Source organism: Eurosta solidaginis, chromosome X (assembly GCF_040869045.1).
Source record: "Eurosta solidaginis isolate ZX-2024a chromosome X, ASM4086904v1, whole genome shotgun sequence".
NCBI lineage: Eukaryota > Metazoa > Arthropoda > Insecta > Diptera > Tephritidae > Eurosta > Eurosta solidaginis.
The window spans coordinates 28,014,653-28,035,842 of NC_090324.1; the positions used below are offsets into that span (position 1 = coordinate 28,014,653).

At 42.0% G+C, this 21,190-nt stretch overlaps 1 protein-coding gene across 1 annotated transcript in view; it reads right to left on the reverse strand.

The window, feature by feature from the left end:
- Window positions 1-21,190, reverse strand: part of LOC137234818 (uncharacterized) — a 1,233,955-nt gene that overhangs the window by 1,022,988 nt on the left and 189,777 nt on the right. Inside the window, exon 2 of the mRNA XM_067758206.1 lies at window positions 2,170-2,334. Coding sequence (XP_067614307.1) covers window positions 2,170-2,334 — 165 coding nt within the window. The remainder of the gene's footprint in view (window positions 1-2,169; window positions 2,335-21,190) is intronic.

Below are 21,190 nucleotides of genomic sequence, written 5' to 3' on the forward strand. Positions count from 1 at the left end.
CCGATTACGTGCTACGCGTCACCCATATGGTCGCCAAGCCTAAAAACTAACCACTGGAAGAAACTATTGGCCTGCCAAAATACTGCTCTCAGAATCGCCACGGGCTGTCTTCTTATGTGCCCAGAACACCATCTGCATAATGAGGTGAGTATAGTCCCCATCAGGGAGAGAAATGAGATGCTGACCAAACAGTTTCTGTTGAATACCCAGAAACCTGGGCATCCCAACAGACATCTGATTGAAGAACCAGCACCGCCTAGGGGCCTAAGGAGTCATCTCCGTAAGCATTTTGAGGAAATACGGCACCTGAGAACCCAGCCGTATGAAGCGAAAAAATACAAGCAGGTCCTTGGTGAACTCCATAGACAGGCGTCGGACCTTTATGTCGGGAATTGCCCGGTGAATCCAGTACTTGAAGAAAAATATCCAGAACTCGCGGAAGAGGAACGCATACTCCCCAGGGAAACGCGTGTCACTCTTGCTCAACTTCGTTCTGGATACTGTAACAGGTTAGACTCTTACCTATCCAGAATCAACCCCGACATACAAAATGTATGCCCCGCTTGCAATGTGTCCCCACATGACACCAACCATCTCTTTAATTGTAATGTGGAACCAACGCCTCTAACCCCCTTTCCTTATGGTCCACCCCTGTTGAAACGGCAAGTTTCCTTGGACTTCCGTTAGAGGATATTGATGACAATTTGTGATCGGTCGCGGCTATTAGGTGGGGCGAGCATTGCTACAACAACAACAACAACATACTCTTCCACGTTAATTCCCTCCAATTCCATTGCCTCTCGTAGTCGCGCCTGAAGTTCGAGTTTATTTCCGGTTGTATTCAATCTACGGCTGTCCAACTCCTTCTTCATTTGTTGGATATTCAATTCACTCCACTTTGCCATGTCCAAGCTGTATTCGCGATCTTCGGAATTTATTCAACAATTCCTCTTATGACACCAATTGTAACGAACTTACTGCAAATCCTCTTATTTGCAACCTTCTGCTAAGTTCGAATCACTAAACTGTTGAATAAATAAATCCAATATTTAATAATGCAAAATGGCCTTTATTAAAGTACTTCACAATAACACTGATACTTCACAACCAATAGCTTGCTTAAATGAAACTGATTATCGCGCCTCCACTGTTGCTGCCTTTTTATACTTTGTGATTTATCGTTCGCATCTTCTAGGCGCTTCCATTTCCAGAATCTACTAGTTGGCCATCAGCTATAAAATTACTACGTTTTTAACCTTCTCATATGCGTGTGTATGTGTGAACACAATTATAATTGCATACTTTTGGGAGCATCTCAGATAAGATATCTGCATGTGTTTGTATGTGTGAGCGACACTTGCACAACTATTGCATACTTTCGGGAGTATCTCAGATTTATGCATGTGGTTGTGCGTTGCTTCTCCGCTGCGTGTATGTACATATGTGTAGATAAATAATAATTGAATTATTGATGTGCATGCAAGTCGCTGCTTAGCATCGGCTTAGAGATGATAGTATCCCTTATTGCTGCTAATATTCGTTACAATATACATTTTACAAAAATAACAAACTTGCCCTTGAAGTCAACAGATTAATATAATAATTAATTATCTACAGAAAAGTAAAACCAAACAAAACATAAAATAAAATAATTAAAAAAAATTTTCAGTTAAACGGTTTTATTGAAAACAATACTTACATGAAGTAATAATACCACTAAAAGCTAGAAAATAATTAGGCAGGTCCTAGGTACTAAGTAGTCATCACACTGCCCATCAAACTAGGGCGTTGATCGGACAATTAAATAAAAGATTTGGGCGCGTGAAATATAATAATTAATTTTCTGCAGACCAATTAAACCAAATATAACATTAAATTATTATTTTTTCCTATTTATTTGTTTTTCGAATAATAAAGAAAACAATATCAAATAAAAATTTTTTTTAATAAACAAAATTTTCTGTATTCGTAAATAACCGACAACAAAAACTGTTTATCTGTTTTTCCTTAATTCCAATAAATTTTGCGAATGCAAATATTTTGTATTCAGTTTTTTAGTAAAAGTAAACCCATCTCATAATAAAGAATTTCTTAGCTTAAAATTGTTCTTGCATCAATTATTTTCTTTGGCCGTCTTACCCGTGAATGGCACATTATTAAAATATTTACCTTATGCTAAAATTATTCGAATCCTCGTCCTCATTCGGCTCGATAAATTGTAGTTGTGAGCGTTTGTGACGCCACCATAGATACCCTCCAGCAAGGAATAGCGCGATTGCAACAATGATGCCCAGTACAGCGATGCTAGCTATTAAAAGTAAATTTGCCATACTCCTAAAAGAGGGATAGAAGTATTAAGTGTGGACCACCACGACTAAAACTTAAAAAATTATGATAGTTTAAAAATTATACTGTGTTAGTATTACTTGTACTATGAGGACTTGATATACCTTCAACCTACGTTAATGTTTGGGGATCGAAATAAAAAAAGGACATGTGGCGCTCGGGGACTGCCGCGGTAAAGCTATTGCATATTATCAACTTATGCAATTATAATATTTATGCAAAATTTTGTTTTCTTTGATATTAATTCAAGTTTTGTCTTTGGTATTAATTCAAGTTAACCTTTTTAAGCGTGTATTGAATAAAAGAGAAGTTAATATTTAACTTTCACTTTAACTTTATTTTTAACTTTAACTTTAACTTAAACTTTAACATTCACTTTAACTTTAACTTTATTTTTAACTTTAACTTTAACTTTAAATTTAACTGTAACTTTAACTTTATCCTGTTGACCAAAACTGGAAATATGATTATGAACTGATTGCTACGGGCTGGCGATGACGATAGGCTTCTATCTTAATAAGCAAGGATGACGGCTGTTAGGTTAATATCGGCATCGTCTCCGTCTCGTTAAAACCTTGGCAGGTCTTCAAGTACGTTCGAAGCACGTCGCCATTAAGTTGGTGGTGCAGGCTCAGTTGAGACGACTCCTGACTAACGCTGTATTCTGGCTCTGAACACAGACTCCCATAAGGACCTGTGTCAACCCACGCGTGGCCTTCCTGCTTCTGCAAAGATAACCGCGGGAATTGAAGACGGCGACTGCACATCGTGCGGAGATAGCGGCTTGAAGCGGAGACCCAATAGAACAAATGAGAAACAAAATAAAAACAACAAAGGAAGATAAAAGTAGAGAAAGCGAGAAAGAAAGGGGTGATGAAGCGGTGTTCAAGAAGAGCACTAAAGTGCTGAGATCGCCGGTTTTAACAACCCCCGCTAAAGCGACCTTGTCAGTAATGACCACACAAGGCACCGAATCGGCGGAAAAGACAAAGGCGGCGAAAGCACAGCTGCGCGACAACCCCAGCCAGTCAACACCTGCTACTGCAAGGTAAAAAGCGTCGGTAAGCTCACCCAGTGTCGTTGCACAGCGCGCTTTTGGGTAGGAGAAACGTGCGACTCTGCCAAGAGGCTCACTCTCATACACAAGCCTCGAAGGGAAGATCCAAGACGAACTGCTGGAGTACGCGGTATCAGTGCTGCGCGAGATGCGGGAAACCGCTCTCAGGCAGAAGGCCGTGTCCAAGGACATAAAAACCGGTATGGCTCTTCTCGAGGAAGCGTTAAGCTGCATGGGATCGTTAAGGGCCCAAAAGGTAGATGAAAGCAGAGAATCGGGCCGAAAAAGCAAGAGGGCACGAACGAGCTCAGATTCCCACTCAGAGGACTTGGAAGCCCAAAAGAAACGAGATGAAAGAACAAATACGCTTTCACAAGGTGAGTCTTGGTCCAATGTAGCGCGCCGGAGGCTGAAACAGCGGGCCCAGCCAGCCAAGCAGGCAACCCCCGTCCAAGACAAGCAGCAACATTTGTGGTAAAACCTGTGGAAGGCAAAAGCTATGCCCAGGTACTAGGGGCCATACGCGGCCAGCTCCGCCCTAATGACACAGGTACGGTGGTACGGTCAGTACGAAAAACCAAATATGGTAACGTACTGATTGAAACGGCGCGCTGCAGTGACCAGACGGCCTTCAGAGCAGCTATAGGTAGTGCAGTAGGAGAGGTCGGTGAAGCACAACAGCTTTCCAAGCGGATGAAGTTGGAAGAACTTGGCATGGACTGTCTCACAACTGAAACAGAAATCCAAGACGCAATAAGGAGGGAGGTCGGAAAAGAAGAAATCACTAGACCTCTCCGTGTCTCTGTGTTCGCAGCAAACTAAAGAGAACAGAAAATGGCGGTCGTCGAAGTGGACGAGAATATTGGCAACGCCCTACTCAAAAAGGTAAAATTCCTATCGGATGGATACAGTGCCGAATCAGACAGCGAGCAGAAGTACAACGCTGCTTTGGGTGTCTCGGCTACGGACACCGGAAGGCTGAATGCAAGGGTCCAGACAGGAGTAACGCCTGCTGGAAGTGTGGGCAAAGCGGCCACAAAGCTTCGGCCTGTACCGCTGCTCCAAAATGTTACCTTAGTAATACACAGAAGCTCGATCATGTCCCTGGATCTGGAGCATGCAGCATTTTCAGAGCGGCACTCGCTGTTGCAAAGGCCAAAGTCTCAATTCAATAGTGATTAGTTTTATCCGAGGCAACCTAAACCGGAGCAGACTTGCTGATGAGTTACTATAACAGTTGGTCTTAGACCATAAAGCTAACTGCGTTATCATCAGCGAACCCTATAGAGCCCGAAATGGTGGCATATAGACAACACCGGCATTGCCGCAATCTGGATGACAGATGCAAATGCCCATATTGTGAACCGTGTTGCCGGACAAGGCTACGTCCGCCTAACTACGAATAATACCACAATAGTAAGCTGTTACTTGTCCCCGAATGATCCCATTCAAACGTTCAGGGACAAGCTTGAACTTATTGAAGACGACCTGAGGGACTTAACTAGTAACCTGGTTGTGGCGGGAGACTTTAACGCAAGAGCCGTCGAATGGGGAATGCCGCAGACTAACACCCGTGGAAGGCTAGTCCTTGAGATGGCAGCCAGGCTCGGTGTGAACGTGCTTAAAACTGGTACGACCCCTACATACCGACGGCCAGGCTTTGGATACCTACTCGATCCCCGATATAACACTAGTGTCAGAAAGCCTGCTGCTGACCGCTGCTGGATGGAGAGTCATAGAGGATCTGACTGGCAGCAATCACAACTACATCACTTTCCACCTAAACGATCCCGGTTAGAGGCAGAATCCGAACGGGCCACGTAGAACAAAAGCATGGGACGCATCCAAGGTCGACTCTGCCACGTTCTCCGCATCAGTACTGGGGGATGCCCGACGGATAATCAACAACTCCAGTCCGACGGAAGAGACGGTTGAAAAGACAATGAGCTGTCTTCGCCACGCTTGTAACCTCTCTATGCCACGGAAGGGAGTGTGGAGGGGTAAAAAGCAGGTATACTGGTGGAATAGCGAAATCGCGGAGCTGCGGAAAATATGCCACAGGATGCGAAGGCTAGCAAATCACGCGCACGACAGGCCTGAGGCTCTAGAAAAGTCGGAAGCGTACAAAGGAGCGAAGAAAGCTCTTATTGCTGCCATTAAGCAAAGCAAGCTTAAGTGCTGGAAAGCACTTTGCGAGGAAGTGGATCGAGACCCCTGGGGGCAGGGATATAAGATAGTAATGAAGAAGTTCCGTCCGCCAAACCAGCTGATGGACAAGAACCAAATAAGGAACATTGTGGATGGCCTGTTTCCCACCCAACTGCCTAGGGAGGGCAGGTACGTTACCCATGAAAATCGCAACGTGGAACCATTCCAAGAAGAAGAGCTTAAAACTGCCGTGCGAACTATAAAACCTAGGAAAGCATCAGGGCCCGACGGAATACCCGCGGAGGCAATTAGACTAGCTGCAAATAACTGCCCAGAACTTATGTTGCACATGTACAACAAATGTCTCGAAGAAAGAACTTTCCCCACCATATCGAAGACAGCACGACTGGTTCTCATTCCAAAAGGGAAAGGAGATCCCAACTCTCCATCATCCTACCGTCCCCTATTTATGTTGGACACAGCAGGGAAATTGATGGAGAGTCTCCTGAAGCAACGCCTCACCAGAGCGTTACAGGACGCCGGAGGACTGTCGCCCAGACAGCATGGTTTTCGGAGGGGGCACTCCACAATCGATGCCATAGTAGAAGTTATAGACACAGTCAAGAAAGCCGAGACAGCGTGCCACAGAGCAAGACCTATAGTGTTGCTGGTCACGCTGGACGTCAAAAACTCTTTTAACTCAGCTAGGTGGGAGGACATGCTTGAGGCACTAGAAAGCACTTTCAAAGTACCGCAATATTTGTTAGAAATTTTAAGGGACTACCTAAGAGAGAGGTATCTAATATATGAAAGTACTCACGGTCAAAAAAAGGTAAAAATAACAGGTGGAGCAGCCCAGGGTTCGGTACTAGGTCCCGATCTCTGGAATATAACTTACGACAGTCTTTTTCGATTAGACATGCCAGAAAGCACCTTCCTCGTTGCCTTTGCAGACGACGTGGCAGCTGTGATAACAGCACCAAGCTGCGAGCTGGCACAGCTAAAATTAAACCAGGTCATGCGTAATGTAAATAGGTGGATGGCTGAGCACGGTCTCCAGTTAGCAACAGCCAAAACGGAGATCGTCATCCTCACAAAGAGACGTATTCCCACTACCAGGAACATGATGGTTGGGGACCAGCCAATAGAAACACTCGCTTCAACGAAATATCTGGGAGTGAGGTTAGACAGCAAACTCAACTTCTCGGATCATATACGAGGGGCCTGCGAAAGAGCTGCGCGCTTAATAGCGCAGTTGAGTAGATTAATGGCAAACACAGGAGGCCCAAAGCCATGCACAAGGAAGTTGCTTGCATCAGCCTCGGATTCTATACTCCTATATGTATAATCTGGGCGAACGCAATGAAATACCGGAAGAACCGAGTCGCCATCACCTCGGTCCAACGCAGAGGGGCGCTGCGAATACCTTCGGCTTACCGCACGGTATCAGCTGAAGCTGCCCTGGTCGTTGCGGGAACCATACCGATATATCTTCTCGTTGAGGAAAGAAAAACAATATATGACAACGGATCGCAAGCAAGTAGAGCTACTGTTGCCATGCAGGTGCGAGAAGAATCGATCCGACGCTGGCAAGATCAGTGGAGCAACAGCATCGTAGGAAAGTGGACTAGGGAACTAATCCCTGAACTGAATCCATGGTTGAAGCGACCGCACGGAGAGGTAGACTTTTACCTGACCCAGTTTCTAACGGGACACGGTTACTTCCGCAAATACCTACACAGAATGGGTAAGGTTGATAGATGGAGCTGCCTGTACATTGGGAAAATAGACGATGTACGCCACACCTTCTCGAATGCAGGCACTTCTCCCATCAGCGAAGGAGGGTAGAAGAGGTACTTGGCGACTTATCCCCGGGCAGTGTCATTAAAAACATGACCTGTCGAAGAGACAGATGGGATACGGTCAGCATATATGTGAGGCATATACTTACCAGTAAACGAGAAGACGGATGCCTAGCCCATAAGCGTGAGAGTAGCCATAGAGCTCACGTAGCGCGCACCCGTACCCGAAGTAATGCTAAACGCGGTCCCAGGTACGGGGATTTGCGCGGGCCGTGGGAGGTTAGGTTTTAGTGGGTAGGCCTTCATGGAAGAAGGGAGTCCTACACTCGGAGAGTCTCGCAGTGAGGCTTAAATGTCCCGGCCAGTGCATAAAGCATTTCCTCCTTCCACGAAACACAAAAAAAAAAAAAAAAACTTTAACTTTAAATTTAACTTTAACCTTAACTTTACCTTTGCCTTTAACTTTAATTTTAACTTTAACTTTAACTTTAACTTTAACTTTAACTTTAACTTTAACTTTAACTTTAACTTTAACTTTAACTTTAACTTTAACCTTAACTTTAACTTTGACTTTAACTTTAACTTTCATTTTAACTTTAACTTTAACTTTCATTTTAACTTTAACTTTAACTTTATTTTTAACTTTAGCTTTTACTTTCGCTTTAACTTTAACATTCACTTTAACTTTAACTTAAACTTTAACTTCAACTTTAACTTTAACTTTAACTTTAACTTTAACTTTAACTTTAACTTTAACTTTAACTTTCACTTTAACTTTAACTTTAACTTTAACTTTAACTTTAACTTTAACTTTAACTTTAACTTTAACTTTAACTTTAACTTTAACTTTAACTTTAACTTTAACTTTAACTTTAACTTTAACTTTAACTTTAACTTTAACTTTAACTTTAACTTTAACTTTAACTTTAACTTTAACTTTAACTTTAACTTTAACTTTAACTTCAACTTTAACTTTAACTTTAACTTTCGCTTTAACTTTAACATTCACTTTAACTTTATTTTTAACTTTAACTTTCGCTTTAACTTTAACATTCACTTTAAATTTAACATTCACTTTAACTTTAACTCTAACTTTAGCTTTATGATCCGGGGTGGGCGTGAACTTAGCACCTGCTAACAAGCCAACCTAATATAAACGTACCCAAGTCATTTTCTGTCAAAAATGTCTCATGAACATACAACTTGTATGAGAGCAACTCAAATTGAATTTGCTGCGTGAAAACCTAACTCGATTTCCAATTTTTGTTCTGCGTGACATTTAGATTAGACGTTTGCACATATGCTTTACATTGCCGCAACGCATGCTTCATTGTGAATGATAACTAAGTGTGATATCTTCTGCATAGACGTCAAAATTCCAAAGTGATTGGATCACCTGATTTGTAATTGACTATCGCTGTCTTATTCTGTATCTCTTTCTATCACCCGCTGAAGATAGGCGCCGCCATATTGAACACCCTGTCAAAACGCTAAAAAGTAGCCATATTGAACATCCTGACAGGCAGTTGACAGATAAGATATCACACTTAATCATCATTCACATTTATTTGGGTTAGGGCAAAAAACGCCGGTTGTTTGCGTGCGCTAATAAAACGCAGTGCGGTTTTATTAGGTTGGCTTGTAAGCGACAATATATGTATACGATAAACGATAGCACAATGGCTACTTCGTGAAAATCAACGACAGCTTTTTAGTTTGATTTCGATGGTCGTACGGTAAGGAAGTGTCGCACGAGCGCTTAAAACAGAGTACCAAAGAGTGCGTGTGACACGTGTTCACCGTTCAATCATTGAAATAAAACTAAATAAATAATTGATTTTGCTTTCGTGCTCGCTACGCGTTCGTGTTTACTAACACATTCTCAATTTGGTAACCGTGTAAATGTAGTGGTGCCCGCCGCTGTTTATGATAGAGATCCAATTTTATGTATTTGGCCTGTTGCTAACACCGAACCTTTACGAACCTTTTCGAACCTTTTCGAGCCTTTTCGGATCTTTTTTGACAAATACTCGTTACGGTTTTTTATGATTTAGTCGCCAAGACCGCGATAAAATCTATGCAATAGCTTAAAAAATGAAAATATTACCTGTGAGCCTTTCTTCACAATCCTCCAACTCCGTTTAAAAGAATAGAATTGCCCTTACGTATAAATTGTATGCCAATGTTATGCATCGACAACAAGCGTCTTAAATTTCTCATCCTATGAATAATAAGCAAGGAAATCAAAGTTCGGACGAAACCGAACATTATACCCCGCCGATATGGTCATATATAAGAATTTAAAAGTTTAAGGTACCCAAAATAATGAAATGAAGCATTATGGTAGTGCTATCCAAACATTATGATATCCATCGTAAATCCTAAGTAAAAATCCGAAGTAAAATTCAACGCAACATTAAACATACAAATATATATATAATTCCTGGCGTATTCTGACGATTTTAATATCATTGGCCTCAGCAAACGCGACTTTGGTTTTGCCTTCTCTGGCCTATATGAAGAAGCAAAAAAAGTGGGTATTGTGATTAAGGAGGGCAAAACAGAGAAACTACTGTAAGGACTGAATCGGCAATTTAGGCCTTGGGAGCCACGCCACTGCTCGAAACTTTGGAGGACTTCGCCTGTTTTGAAGTCAAACAATTAGCCTCTTGCATAAAAACCAAGAAATTGCTCAGACTCCAGTTTGCGAGTCGGGATATTTTATTTATATAGCATAAACAAACCAGCCGCCAATTTCTCAGAAGCTGGAGTCAGATCAGTTGCTCGTTTTTATGATAATGCCAAATGTCGCCCAGGAAATCAAACAAAGGATCACTCGTGTAGCTTAAGTCATACTATTTATCTGCAACAATTTAAGGAAAAGCGCATGGAAGAATATGGAGCACTCTTTATTTGTATAAAAGACTTTACCATGAATGTGAATTGTAGTCACTCAAATAGACGTCACAAGATCCTATTGAATTTGTGCTTTGCCGGGGCTATAAAATAATCCAGCCAGATAGCATCAATTTTCCTAGTAAGGGTACTGACATTTCAGTCCCATACCCTGAAACAAAATGTTCAATGCATTTGCCAAGACATTTCATTGCCAATGTTTTTCATACATTCTGGATTTCACCGAGCTAGGGGTTCGGGGAAGATCCTTCTTTAACATTTATGCAGCGAATTATTTGAAGCCGCAAGTCCTGGGAGACAACGGTACTAATTTGAACTAATTCTTTTGCCGCAGTGTCCCCCTGAAGCTCCTTTTCTACCTTGTTCCAAGTTACACAAAATTTTCTAAAATAATCTTGCACCCAAAGTTCTGATTTTGTTAAGATACATATAAGGAATTCCAGAGTCGGGACTGACAGTTAACCAGTACCCTGAAGGCAGAGTTTCACTTTACTGTTGATCCAGAAGATTTCGTAGTACTTCTTCTTAAAACATAATGGCAACACCTCTGTAAGAATTTCAAGAATGTTTTTCTTTATTTGCGCATAAAATTTTAATCAAATCCGTTGAGCGCGTTACGGAATAGCACGGATATTCAAATATACACGAAAAGCTCTTTTAAAGTCAGAAGATGACCAGGTTTCCTCTGTCACAATCCATGCTAAAATTGTGCTCACATAAGCAACTCCCAGACGCTGGACTACCAGCTATCCGGTAAGTTATTAAGCCTAACTCCGAACATGGAAGATTAATCTGCTGCCGGAAGCGAGTAAAAGAACAATAAGGACACAGTAAGACTCCAAAGAGCTTGGAGGATCCCTGTTAGATTAGGTTGAACTGGCCGGTACATGAGGACCTCACATAGACTGATTGAGTCCGTAGTGTTACCAGAAGTTTGTTTTAACTACCAAACTGAAAATAAAAAAAAAAAAAATAAATGTAAGGCGCGATAACCTCCGAAGAGATCTAAGGCCGAGCTTCTCTTCCAATTTGCGTCGTGCTCCTATTGATTTTCCCTGCAAATCGGCCGGACGGGACCTACATGTTTTATGCCGACTCCGAACGGCATCTGCAAGGCAGATGAGTTTTCACTGAGAGCTTTTCATGGCAGAAATACACCCGGAGCGCTTGCCAAACTCTGCCGAGGGGCGACCCCGCTTAGAAAAATTTTCTTCTAATTGAAAAACCTTATTTCTAAAATTTTGATGTTGCTTTGCCCGAGGCGTGAACCCAGGGCATACGGTGTGGTAGGCGGAGCACGCTACCATCACACCACGGTGGCCACCCTATCAAAAACCATCATCTATGTTATAAAATAACTGCGTCCTCTTTGCAAATACTAGAAGCTGCCTAGAACTTAAGCCACTTGCTGCTTCTAGATCTGACAGCTGTATCACTCCTAATAGCTGGAGTCTTAGCCTGGCAAGTTCAGGGCACGAGCACAGAACGTGCTCGATCGTTTCCTCCTCCAACCCGCACTTCCTACATCTGCTATAATTGACCAAGCCTAATTTAAAAGCATGTAACGCCAGAAGGCAGTTTCCAGTCAGAATACCCATCATGACTCTACAGTCCTCTCTTTTTAATGATAGAAGCAACTGTGTTAGTCTAAGGCTGTAAGACCTACACACATCCTTCGGCACTTTACAGCCCCGCGCTTGAACCCACGACTTTCCCGCTTGGTCGATCATGTGCACCCATCGCCTTCGCTTAATCTCGCCCAATCTAATTGGGACGTCTACGGAGCAAGCTTCAAGGGATGCGCCCTTTTAAGCTAGTTCGTCCGCTTTTTCGTTCCCATCTATTCCCATATACTTGCGGGCGGACAGTAGGAGTGAGATGTTGGCGGATCAAATAGAAGAAACGATGTTCTGCACAATAAACGGAGACGCCCCCACACGTATGGTAGAAGCTGTCACAGCTCGCCAGATATCTCAATCGTGAGCGCAGAACTCGTAAACTGCATCAACTGGCAGCCGATGGTAACATTGGCATCCGACCACCTGCCCATACTTATTTCGCTCGAGCGTACCGCCGACTTCATCGTCACCGAAAAACGCACTTTCATAAACTTCAAAAAAGGAGAGTGGGAAGAATATAAATCTTTTACAGACAACCGCTTTGCTGCCCTCCCTATCCCGACTGATGCCCGCCAAGGGGAGCGTGCCTTCCGTAAGGTCATTGAATCCGCCTCGGCACATTTCATTCCCGCCGGAAGAATTCCCGAAATCCGGCCCCACTTCCCGGCGGAGGCCGCAAACTTAGCGAGAGAACGTGACCTTATAAGACAGCTTGATCCCGGCGACCACCAAATAAGGGATATATCCCAACGCATCAGATTGCTTGTGGACGAATTGTGTTCGAAGTGGGCGAAACGGGAGGAGCACCTAAGAGGTTGTAACCTCTCTACCGGTGTGGGTAAGCTTTGGTCTACCGTAAAGTCCCTATCGAATCCGACTAAGCACAAAGAAAAAGTTTCCATCGCCTTTGGAGACAAAGTGCTGTCAGATGCGAAAAAATGCTCGAGCGCTTTCTGCCGACAATATATAATGCATCCTACTGTCGACAAAGATAGACGGAGAGCCAATAGACACGCACATAAACACAAATTCAGCGCGTCACCAATTACCATCACCGCTAAAGAGGTTGAGGACGCCATTGGTCGCGCTAAACCATCCAAAGCAGTGGGCCCAGACGGCATAGCCATGCCGATGCTTAAAAGCCTAGGTAAACAGGGTTTCAAATATTTAGCGCACGTGTTCAACCTGTCTCTTTCCACCTTTGTCATACCCGAGAAAGGGAAAATGGCCAAGGTGGTCCCGCTACTAAAGCCTGGGAAACCAGCTAACATAGGAGAGTTGTATCGTCCGATATCTCTCCTATCGCCAGTGGCAAAGACGCTCGAAACCATTTTGCTCCCTTATTTCCAAGCAAATTTGCAGCTAGCCCCCCATCAGCATGGCTTCAGAAAACTCCATAGCACTACCACCGCGCTAAATGCCATTAGCACCCAGATAAATTGCGGTTTAAATCAATACCCTCACCACAGAACAGTACTCGTAGCGCTAGACCTATAAAAAGCTTTTAATACGGTCAACCATGGCTCGTTACTGCAAGACCTGGAAGGGTCTACCCTTTCCCCATGTCTTACAAGGTGGACCGCAAATTATCTGGGTGGTCGGCAGGCGTAGGTGCAATTTAGAAACGAAACATCAAAATCAAGGAGAATTAAACAAGGGGTGCCACAGGGTGGTGTCCTATCCCCACTTTTGTTTAATTTCTACATATCTAAGCTACCTTCACCACCGGAAGGAGTCACAATCGTTTCCTACGCCGATGACTGCACAATAATGGCCACAGGCCCAGGCCCAAAGCTCGATGCGCAATGCAATAAAATAAACGGCAACCTCCCTGATCTCTCCAGTTTTTTCGCCTCGCGAAACCTGGCATTATCACCGACTAAATCTTCCGCGACCTTATTTACAACATGGACGTCCCAAATGTCGACCATTTTGAACATCCACGTCGATGGCACTACGCTACCAACTGTTCTACACCCCAAAATCTTGGGTGTGACGTTTGATCAGGATCTACATTTTGGTGAGCACGCAGCCGCAATTGTTTCGAGAATTCAGAGCCGTAACAAAATCCTCAAATCCCTCGCTGGCAGTACCTGGGTAAAAGATAAAGAAACGCTCATGACTACATACAAAGCAATTAGCCAGCCGATTACGTGCTACGCGTCACCCATATGGTCGCCAAGACTAAAAATTACCCACTGGAAGAAACTACAGGACTGCCAAAATACTGCTCTCAGAATCGCCGCGGGCTGTCTTCTTATATCCCCAGAACACCATTTGCATAATGAGGCGAGAGTAATCCCCATCAGGAAGAGAAATGAGATGCTGACCAAACAGTTCCTGTTGAATACCCAGAAACCTGGGCATCCCAACAGACATCTGATTGATTAACCAGCACCGCCTAGGGGCTTAAGGAGTCATCTCCGTAAGCATTTTGAGGAAATACGGCACCTGAGAACCCAGCCGTATGAAGCGAAAAAACACAAGCAGGCCCTTGGTGAGCTCCATAAACAGGAGTCGGATCTTTATGCCAGGTTTTGCCCGGTGAATCCAGTACTTAAAGAAAAGTAATCAAAACTCGCGGAAGAGGAACGCGTACTCCCCAGGGAAACGCGTGTCACTCTTGCTCAACTTCGTTCTGGATACTGTAGCAGGTTAAACTCTTACATATCCAGAATCAACCCCGACATACAAAATGTATGCCCCGCTTGCAATGTGTCCCCACATGATACCAACCATCTCTTTAATTGTAATGTGGAACCAACGCCTCTTACAACCCTTTCATTATGGTCCACCCCTGTTGAAACGGCAAGTTTCCTTGGACTCCCGTTAGAGGATATTGATGACGATTTGTGATCGGTCGCGGCTATTAGGTGGGCGAGCATTGCTTTAACAACAACCCTAACTCCTAGAGCATACTTCTTATATTCCAGGGATTTCTCTATGCTTATTACCACCCTATGCAATGCGGTGTCTACCGACTTGCCTTTGGTGTACGCATGCTGTGTTGTGGAGAGCAGCTTTTCATCCACGTTGGACTTTATGTACACATCTATGAGCCTCTCAAAGGTTTTGAGCAGAAATGATGTTAAGCTAATGGGTCTATAGTCTTTGGGATACACGTGACCGATCTTCTCCGCCTTTGGTAGAAAAGCTACACGAGCAGTTCTCCAAGAGTGCGGTACATGATTCAGTCTTACGCACCCATCGAATATTATTTTAAGCCATTCCACGACCGCCCTACTTGAGACTTGTAGCATGGCCGGGAATATACCATCTTGGCCCGAAGATTTAAACTTAGAAAACGTCTTCACTGCTCACTCGATCTTGGTATCGGTCACCAAGCCCGTCACTACTAGTTCCGTGATCGAAGTGTGAGTGATGTCTGCTGGCTCTTCTAAACCGTCTCCCGATGGGAAATGTGTAAGGAGAAGCACCTCAAGGGATTCCTCACTATTACGTGACCATTCCCCGTTCTCTTTCTTTATTAGTCCCAGGACTATGTTTCCCTTTGCTAGGACCTGTTTCAACCGTGCTGTTTCGCTGGAGCACTCCATGTCCGTACAGAAACTTTTCCATGAGTTTCTCTTCGCCCTGGTAATTTCACGCTTGTAGATCCACAGTAGATCCCTGTACTCGTCCCGACACGCTTCGCTTTCCGCGGTCTTTGCGAGCTTACACATTTCTTTTACCTGTCTTCTTTAGAAGACTCAGCTCATTGCTCCACCATGGCGGCTTTGCTTTTCCTCTGAATCTTCTTAGAGGGCAAGCTTTGTTATACGCAGTCATAAGCGTCCTTGTTAGGAATTCATTCGACTCACCCAGTTCCTCTACATTAGCAACCTCTTTGGGTTGTCCCAGTTTTGTTTCTACATGTTTCTGGAATTTAGTCCAGTTCGTTGACCTAGGGTTTCTAAAGGTTCCTCCCTTCTCTACCCTCTTTATGGGGATGCTGAAGCTGATATACGCTTGGTCGGAGAAGGATGGTCTATCAAGGACCATCCAATCATACCTTGATATATCACGCTCGGAGCTCAATCTAATATTCCGAACATTGCTGGATGTTGGACCAATGTATGTAGGGACATTTCCCCTGTTGTCTATCTGCAAATTAGTTTGCAGGATGTAACAAAATAGAGGTTCGCCTCTCTCGTTCGTATCTGCTCCTCCCCACGCATATTGGTGCGCATTTGCATCTGCACCTATGACCAACCGCCCTTTGCGCCCTTCCTCATATACTAGCCTTTTGCACTCCATCGGTGGAACCTCCGCAGCATGGGCCATGTAGCAGGACGCCAGGATAAATGGCTGCTTATTCTTTTGCTTTTGCTCAAAAGAGGAGCCCTGTTAATATGTGGAAAATATCTGGTGGTAAAACCTTTTCGTAATCTTCACACATTAGGTACTATGATATCTTGAAACAGTACTTTAGAAATGCTACATATTTTGAACACCCTAATGAAAAAAGGATGAACTTCAAAATGGACACAGACAATTGTGCGCAGTCTTACAGGAATTTAATTTTGAAGCAACAACACCACAAGGCGGTCATTTGAAATATTGTCAAATAGTTAAATGGGATGAAATATGTACATACATACGTACATATGTGTTAAGCTAAGTCTAGTTGTCATATCAATGTTGTTATTGTATACATAATTTTTGTTTACCCTTACTGTTTATGAAAATTGTTTGTTTTTACGGGACTTTTCCAAATTGTTTATATTTTGGTTTCTTCTTTTGTTTTTCTCGACCTCTTTGTAATTTTTTGGTCATATTCCCAATCAGTCGATCATACATATCCATATAAGTAAGTCATATTTTGTTATTCATGTGTTCATATGTATGTATGTTCTGTGTAATTAACTATTGTTATTGTTTTGTCTTCAGCCTTGATGATGACTTCAGATTGAAGTCGAAATATCGACCAAAATTTAAATTTATGAATATAGTATAATTTTTTGGTCATATTCCCAATCAGTCGATCATACATATCCATATAAGTAAGTCATATTTTGTTATTCATGTATTCATATGTATGTATGTTCTGTGTAATTAACTATTGTTATTGTTTTTTCTTCAGCCTTGATGATGACTTCAGATTGAAGTCGAAATATCGACCAAAATTAAAATTTATGAATATAAAACAAACCAAAAGGAAGTTTTTATCATTAACTGCGGCCTTTCAGCTCAACTAATCTAACTAATATCAACGGATCATATATAAATGAAATATCTGTGCGTACATTCATCAGTTTTCGCTTAGAGGTAGTCCAGGATATAAAATCCCAGAAATACCTGTTAATGTTATATATTTACCGGTTAGTACACGTCAAATAAGCACTATAGTTCTTAGAGTTGTTGATCAAACTGGTAGCTTGGTTAATTTTCGTGGAGGGAACATATCAATAAGGCTGCATTTAAAACCTATCTAAAAATGATAATTTTTAATAAAAAAGCGACCACAGGCAGATTTTTTGAATAGTTTCCAATCAACCTCAAAAGTATTGGTTACAAAAACAAAAAATCTACACTCTAAAGAAGTAAAATCTCCTGTTCAACATAAACTTGATTTAGAAATTGATCGCACAAGAAAGTTTGGTATTGCAACATCAATGAAAAATTATGTATCACTTAACGAATTTGATAGTAAAAATCTAAAAGATGCAGGGTGGTGTAACATGTAAACATGAATTAATCTTAATGCGAGCCAAAGAAGATGATGTTTTTATGATGTCAACTACACCATCAGAAAAGCTTTTATTAAAACTTTTAAATATTACATGGAAAGTGCCACATGTTCAACTTTCAGACTCGTATCGGTTAACTATGTTGAGAACAATTAATAGCAAGCAACCACGAAACATTTCGTTTAGAAGTTTGGATGTTTACCATAACCCGTCTCTACAGGAAAGCACTAATATCTTATGGAACGTCAAATTGGTTGGTGAAAATGGAAGACTTCGCTATATTATTTTGGGATTTCAAAATGAAAATAAATTTACACATTGTGACTTATTGGATGTTAAAGTTCACCTCACTTCTACTACATATCCATATGATGATCTTAATATTAAATTTTATGGAAATCGGTATGCTCTATTATATGACATGTATTTGAAATTTCAACAAATTTGCTATGGACGCATTTCCCAACCACTTTTATCACCTGATCAATTTGTTCAACATGCTCCAATAATTGTTTTAGATGTTACACATCAGAATGAATCCATAAAAAGCGGTCCCATCGATATTCGGATTGAGCTAAAGTTTCACAAGGCCGTATCTGCCAACACTGCTGCTATTGTGATAAAATGTATGAATATATTCCATTTACAAATGTTGTCAAAAACATTATTTATAAAAAGAGTAGTAATTTTTTGAAACTACACACAAGTATATTACGCATCGCTAACCACGCCAAAATATGGAGACAAATATTAATAAAAAATTTAAAAATTTTAAATAAAAATTGTTTTTATTTATTTGAAAAAGGTTTATTTGAAAAAAGTAAGTATTTACATTGGAACAAGTTTCCCATGGATGAATCTGTCCATCGGCATGTATTTTGTGGTTTGTTGATATTCTCATGTACTTATATGGATCAGTATGTACATACAAACTTACAACCTAATAAAATGCCAAACAAAATATTCAATCTGCCCTTGCGGGTGCCCGGAAGGTCCGTTTTGCGGACGAGAAAAAAGGGGGGCGGTACTACAAGTGCCCATCGGCTCCTTTTTGTAGACGAGAAAAAAGGGGGGCTGTGGGTGGGGGTTGGAGGTTGGGTGTTGGGGATTGGGGGTTGCGGTTGGAATTATGGGTTGTGGGTTGGTGATGGTGACTCTAGAATTTGTTTGTACGATATGGGTATCAAATGAAAAGTGTTAATGAGGATTTTAAAATGAAGTGGGCCTTAGTTCTATAGGTGGACGCCTTTTCGGAATATCGTTACAAAGGTGGACCAGGGTTGACTCTAGAATGCTTTTGTACAATATGGGTATCAAACGAAAGGTGCTAATAAGCATTTTAAAAGGGAATGGGCCTTAGTTCTATGGGTGGACGCCTTTTCGGGATATTGCCGTAAACGTGGGCCAGGGGTGACTGTAGAATGCGTTTGTACAATATGGGTATCAAATGAAAGGTGTTAATGAGTATTTTAAAAGGGCGTGGGCCTTAGTTCTATAGGTGGACGCCTTTTCGAGATATTGTCATAGAGGTGGACCAGAGGTGTCTCTAGAATGCTTTTGTACAATATGGGTATCAAACGAAAGGTGTTAATAAGTATTTTAAAAGAGAATGGGCCTTAGTTCTATTCGTGGACGCCTTTTCGGGATATCAACATAAACGTGGACCAGGGGTGACTCTAGAGTTTGTTTGTACGACATGGGTATCAAATGAAAGTGTTAATGAGTATTTTAAAAGGGAGTGGGCCTATGTTCTATTGGAGGACGCCTTTTCGAAATATCGCCATAAAGGTGGACCAGGGGTGACTCTAGAATTTTTTTGTACGATATGGGTATCAAATGAAAGGTGTTTATGAGTATTTTAAAAGGGAGTGGGCCTTAAATCTATAAGTGGACGCCTTTTCGAGATATCGCCATAAAGGTGGACCAGGGGTGACTCTAGAATTTTTTTGTACGATATGGGTATCAAATGAAAGGTGTTAATGAGTATTTTAAAAGGAAGTGAACCTAAAATCTATAAGTGGACGCCTTTTCGAGATATCGCCATAAACGTGGACTAGGGATGAATCTAGAATGCGTTTGTACAATATGGATATCAAACGAAAGGTGTTGATGAGTATTTTAAAACGGAGAGGTCCTTAGTTCTATGGGTGGACGCCTTTTCGAGATATCGCCGTAAAGGTGGACCAGGGCTGACTCTAGAGTTTGTTTGTACGACATGGGTATCAAATGAAAGTGTTAATGAGTATTTTAAAAGGGAGTGGGCCTAAGTTCTATAGCAGGACGCCTTTTCGAGATATCGCCATAAAGGTGGACCAGGGGTGACTCTAGAATTTTTTTGTACGATATGAGTATCAAATGAAAGGTGTTAATGAGCATTTTAAAAGGGAGTGGGCCTTAAATCTATAAGTGGACGCCTTTTCGAGATATCGCCATAAAGGTGGACCAGGGGTGACTCTAGAATTTTTTTGTACGATATGGGTATCAAATGAAAGGTGTTAATGAGTATTTTAAAAGGGAGTGGGCCTTAAATCTATAAGTGGACGCCTTTTCGAGATATCGCCATAAACGTGGACCAGGGGTGACGCTAGAATGCGTTTGTACAATATGGATATCAAACGAAAGGTGTTGATCGGTATTTTAAAATGGAGTGGGCCTTAGTTCTATGGGTGGACGCCTTTTCGAGATATCGCCATAAAGGTGGACCAGGGCTGACTCTAGAGTATGTTTGTACGACATGGGTATCAAATGAAAGTGTTAATGAGTATTTTAAAAGGGAGTGGGCCTAAGTTCTATAGGAGGACGCCTTTTCGAGATATCGCCATAAAGGTGGACCAGGGGTGACTCTAGAATTTTTTTGTACGATATGGGTATCAAATGAAAGGTGTTAATGAGTATTTTAAAAGGGAGTGGGCCTTAAATCTATAAGTGGACGCCTTTTCGAGATATCGCCATAAAGGTGGACCAGGGGTGACTCTAGAATTTTTTTGTACGATATGTGTATCAAATGAAAGGTGTTAATGAGTATTTTAAAAGGGAGTGGGCCTTAAATCTATAAGTGGACGCGTTTTCGAGATATCGCCATAAACGTGGACTAGGGGTGACTCTAGAATGCGTTTGTACAATATGGATATCAAACGGAAGGTGTTGATGGGTATTTTAAAACGGAGTGGGCCTTAGTTCTCTGGGTGGACGCCTTTTCGAGATATCGCCATAAAGGTGGACCAGGGCTGACTCTAGAATTTGTTTGTACGATATGAGTATCAAATGAAAGGTGTTAATAAGTATTTTAAAAGGGAGTGGGCCTTAGTTCTATAGGTGGACGCCTTTTCGAGATATCGCCATAAAGGTGGATCAGGGGTGACTCTATAATGTGCTTGTACGATATGGGTATCAAATTAAATGTAGTAATGAGGGTTTTAAAAGGAAGTGGTGGTAGTTGTATATGTGAAGGCGTTTTCGAGATATTGATCAAAATGTGGACCAGGGTGACCCAGAACATCATCTGTCGGGTACCGCTAATTTATATATATATGTAGTACCACGAAAAGTTACCCTTCCAAGATTCCAAGGGCTTTTGATTTCGCCCTGCAAAACTTTTTCATTTTCTTCTAC